This window comes from Triticum dicoccoides, chromosome 7A (genome assembly GCF_002162155.2).
Source record: "Triticum dicoccoides isolate Atlit2015 ecotype Zavitan chromosome 7A, WEW_v2.0, whole genome shotgun sequence".
Lineage (NCBI taxonomy): Eukaryota > Viridiplantae > Streptophyta > Magnoliopsida > Poales > Poaceae > Triticum > Triticum dicoccoides.
In genome coordinates, this window is record NC_041392.1 from 732,120,272 (window position 1) to 732,124,426 (window position 4,155).

Here is a 4,155-nt window from a genome sequence, read left to right on the forward strand (position 1 = left end):
ATATAGTATATTTTGTTGCTAGGATCCTGCGTTGGAATGTTTACTTCAGACTTTACATATAGTATATACTAATTACAGAAGCCAACTACAAATTTTAATATGCACAAATTACTGTTTTTGGGACAATGCAGCAAAGCTCCTACACATATTAACATAATGCAGTAGTTAATTAGGTACAACTTCAACTATAAATGCATACATCTCCAACAAACATCTAAAATTTCATTACTTACCTAAGCAACAACAAATTATAATATAGATGAATCTTGTATCATCTAAATCAATTCATTGGCACATCTTAATTAATGCATTCCAAATCAATATGTTTCCATCCACTATCATTGAACCACAGATCAAATCAAATAATCATAAATGTCAGCAGCATTGAACTACAGATCTAATAATCATATGACGTCTATCTGACCTTAAATTCCCCCTTAAATAAGGTATTCATCCTCATACTAATTAAATTCTAACAAGAAAAAATTCAACTACTAATCTAATAAGCATCTGAAAAAACCCCAAGATGCTTTTATCTCTGAAGCAACAGCATTGCAGAGGATGTTCAATGCTGTCAACATCTCTGAAGCAACGACAAAATTCCTCTACTAACCCAAAGTAAATAAGCATAGACTGCCCCTTCCCCTCGACCACGCTTCCCCTCTCCTTTAGAAGCCCCAATCCAGCACAAAAAAATCCAGCCCTTGAGAAGCTCTTTTTGATTAACATGACAACACCCAGTACATGAGCACATCCTTCACTATATTTACAACCAAACTAATGCACCATCTAATCATCTCACGTAGACAATTTCCAAAAACACAAGGCCATGCACAACCCATCTCATAGCCTCTGCCTGACAGGCATCAATCAAGCATCAAATAACTGCAACTATGACAACATGCATCAATCAAGCATCTAAGAATTGCAACTATGACAGCCATAATCCCTAGAACTAAGCATCCATTTAATTAATCATCAAGCCAAAGAACTAAAGCAGGCACCAACCCAAACCAATACAAAAGTATATATTTGACTCCAAACACCTAAAGAATTGCAAAAATTCCATTACTAATCTAATAAGCATCTGACAAAACCCCATCCCTCAATCTGGCTACTTCTAACCTAATCTAATAATCATATGTGGTCCACCATTCTTGCACGAATCTAATACATGAAAACCCTAATGCAGAGAAAACCCTACCTCCAACAAATCTAACCAAGCAAAGTTCTGGCCACAAACCCTACAATCTAAAAACTACCAACTAAAAGTTAGCCGCAGATACCTTCTGCTCCGCTTCCTCCTCGCCGGAGACGGCCTCCACCTTCTCCACCTTCTCCACCTTCTGCGCCTCGCCAGAGCCCGCCTCCACCTTCTGCGCCTCGCCGGAGTTGGCCAGAGCGGGCCCATCTGGCTGGACCGCGCCGCTGCGGCCCGCCCCCGCCTTCTCCAGATCTCCAGCGGAGGGAGCACCGCGCTGGACGCCGGAACGCCCCCTCACAAAGGTGCCCGCAGCGATCTGTCGCGCCTGCTCCACCAGATCTGCGCCCCCAATCGGGGCGCTCGCCTCCTGCGTCCGCCATTGCGATGGAGAGGATGCGGTGAGGGAGACGAGGAAGTTGGAGAGGAGAGGGAGTGGGGAGTGGAGAGAGGGAGACGACGCGGCGGGGGGAAATGGTGGGCGATGCGGCCGGAGGTGGTTGCCGTCCACATTTATATGATGGGACAGTTTTGGCAACTACCTGTGACACGTGCTGCCCCACGCGCGGGCGGCTTCTTTTTTTGCAGGGGGGCGCGCGGGCGCGGGCGGCTTCACGCGTGCACGAAAGGCCGCCGTATACGGCCGGGCATACGTATACGGCCGGGCATACGATCTAACCGGGCCCGTACGGGCCTCCCAGGGCTCCTCGATGGCTATACGTGGGGGCAACAAAGACGATCGTGCCCCTCGTTATGAACCGTTTTTGGTTCATCCTGGCCGTCGATGTGTTTTCCCACCCCGCGTTCAGCCCGGGGGGGAGCACCGGAGCAGAAACGAACTAGTATTAGTGTAGCAGTATTCTCTAACAGCAAACAATTATTAATTTTGTGTTTATTTTAAGTAGCAAGTGTGAGATAATTCTAAACTTTTCTTGGGTATTAATTTCACAATATCTATAAGAGGTAAATTTATATGTAACAAATATATATTTTAATGGGTAGGTTCTTCCTTCAAAATATTAAGTCGGATGATCAAATGAATATATGTCCGATGTTCTACACTTGTATCCATGTCTAACAGATCCTTGTCATATCTACCTTTCAGTCGTACCAAATCCTCTAGGATTGCGCTGGATTCAAAACACTTATCCGTGTCCAGCTGTCTTTCACTGTGTGGGAATCTTTGATGGTCGAATTAGACATCCGAATCCGAGTCGGATTCGGACAGTTGTTTTTGTGTCCAATTTTGTGCAGTGCACTAGCATTACAAATGTATATCCATGCAGCTGAAAATGGAACGATGTTGGTTTTGAATAACGCTGTATTCGACATACATTGTTCTGTTTCATGAATATTTAGATATTTTTGTTTCGGAAACGTTTCTTGGCCCCATTGTTCTTCTGATTTCCTATATCAAAACAAGGAAACTCTCATAGCGTATATAGAGTCGAAACAGAGCGCTTTAATTACTCCAATGATGCCAAGATATCTCCAATATATACATTGTGAATACCATCATTAACTTGGGAAATGCTATGTAAGCATGCGACACACTTCATGTTTCACTAGAAGACATAAATACACAAACTATTTCTATTCTTATTTGCAAAGCCACTTTTGGTTTCGGCCAGTGAAGATAAGATTTGGAAATCACAGTACAATTAATGCGTGTATAGTACTAGAACTAGATCGACCTTTTTATCATCCATTAATCTGATGCATATACATTATGACACTTTTCCTCCTTCCCTATCTATATGAAATGGGCACAACACCTGGAGAAACAATCTCATGTTATTCTCTTTCAAACTGTTGAGAAATCAGAGAGTAGATGCTTGCAATATTGAGCTAGCTGTGTATTAATGCAACTCATTAAATAATTGTAAGTCACGATATAAATTTGCTAGAGCTGGACACATGGTAATAGTTAACCTATAGATCTAATTTTAGATCGGCTAATGTCAAATAAAACAGCACCAAATAAATCAGCGGCGAGCTCCTCTCTTTCGAGCCAGGAGCAGCCTTTCTTACCATTGTGGCTGGCGCGGTGGCCGCCGAGCGCCTGGCGCATCCGGAAAGGCATCTTGCAGCGGTCGCACACGTACGGGTAACGCTGCCCGTCCGGCCCGAGCTCGCCCAGGGGTGTCTCCCGGGGCGGCTCCATGCCGCGCCAGCTGCGGTCCGTGTGGCTGCCCATGTGGCCATGGACGGCCTTGGCACTGGCAAATGTGCGGAAGCAGATGGGGCACCCGTCAGGCCCTACCGGTGCTCCACGGGCGATGGCAGGGACGACGGCGTCCACCTCGTGCAGGGACTTGAAGGTCCAGGGGTACCTGGGGTCGTCGCCTCCTCCGGAGCCTCCCGCGACGAGGTAGTGGACATGGCCGGCGCCGGGCATGATGAACACTCGGGAGCTCGATCCGGTCATCATGTTGTGGGTTCTGGGTTGTGTGTTGTGGCTGCCGTTTCTATATTTGTGTATGTAGACGAAGACGACAACACACTCTAGCGTGGGACTGCTGCACTAGGCGTGGAGAGTACTAGCCGTGAGTAGGTGGGCCGTACGCGTGGTGAGTAGTATCGGTTTGTCTCGTTCATTCATATTAGTGTCGCCGGTGTGGAGAGTGTAAGCTTTGCTAAGAAACATTTGCGTAGTTTCACATAGAGACAAAAGATTTTACAATTTCAGTTTCTGGTTGAGAAGAGAAGCCACCCCTGGTTTTTGCAAAAACCGTGGGCTGTTTATTAAAACTGGGCACTCTCCTAACCCTCTCACGACCAGCACGCTTTCGGCGGCCGGACTTTGTAATCTTGCTATCGCGAAGGGTTCTAATATGCGGTCCACTCTCGCATGGCCATCTGGCCACCGTGTGCAGATTCGCAGGTCGAGAGTTCTGGACGGAAGTTTTTCGGGGAAAAAAGTGGACCCTATAGGTTAAATGGGCCTCCCTCTC

The 4,155-nt window shown here is 46.2% G+C and overlaps 1 protein-coding gene across 1 annotated transcript; it reads right to left on the reverse strand.

The window, feature by feature from the left end:
• Window positions 1-3,128: 3,128 nt before the first annotated feature.
• LOC119334092 lies at window positions 3,129-3,709 on the reverse strand. Its single transcript, XM_037606748.1, has one exon. It carries the CDS (start codon window positions 3,630-3,632, stop codon window positions 3,129-3,131), a length of 504 nt encoding a protein of 167 aa, XP_037462645.1. The 5' UTR covers window positions 3,633-3,709.
• Window positions 3,710-4,155: the final 446 nt, after the last annotated feature.

Excerpts from the sequence above, each read along its gene's own strand:
- LOC119334092 (XM_037606748.1), bottom strand. The coding sequence starts at position 3,632 with ATGATGACCGGATCGAGCTCCCGAGTGTTCATCATGCCCGGCGCCGGC.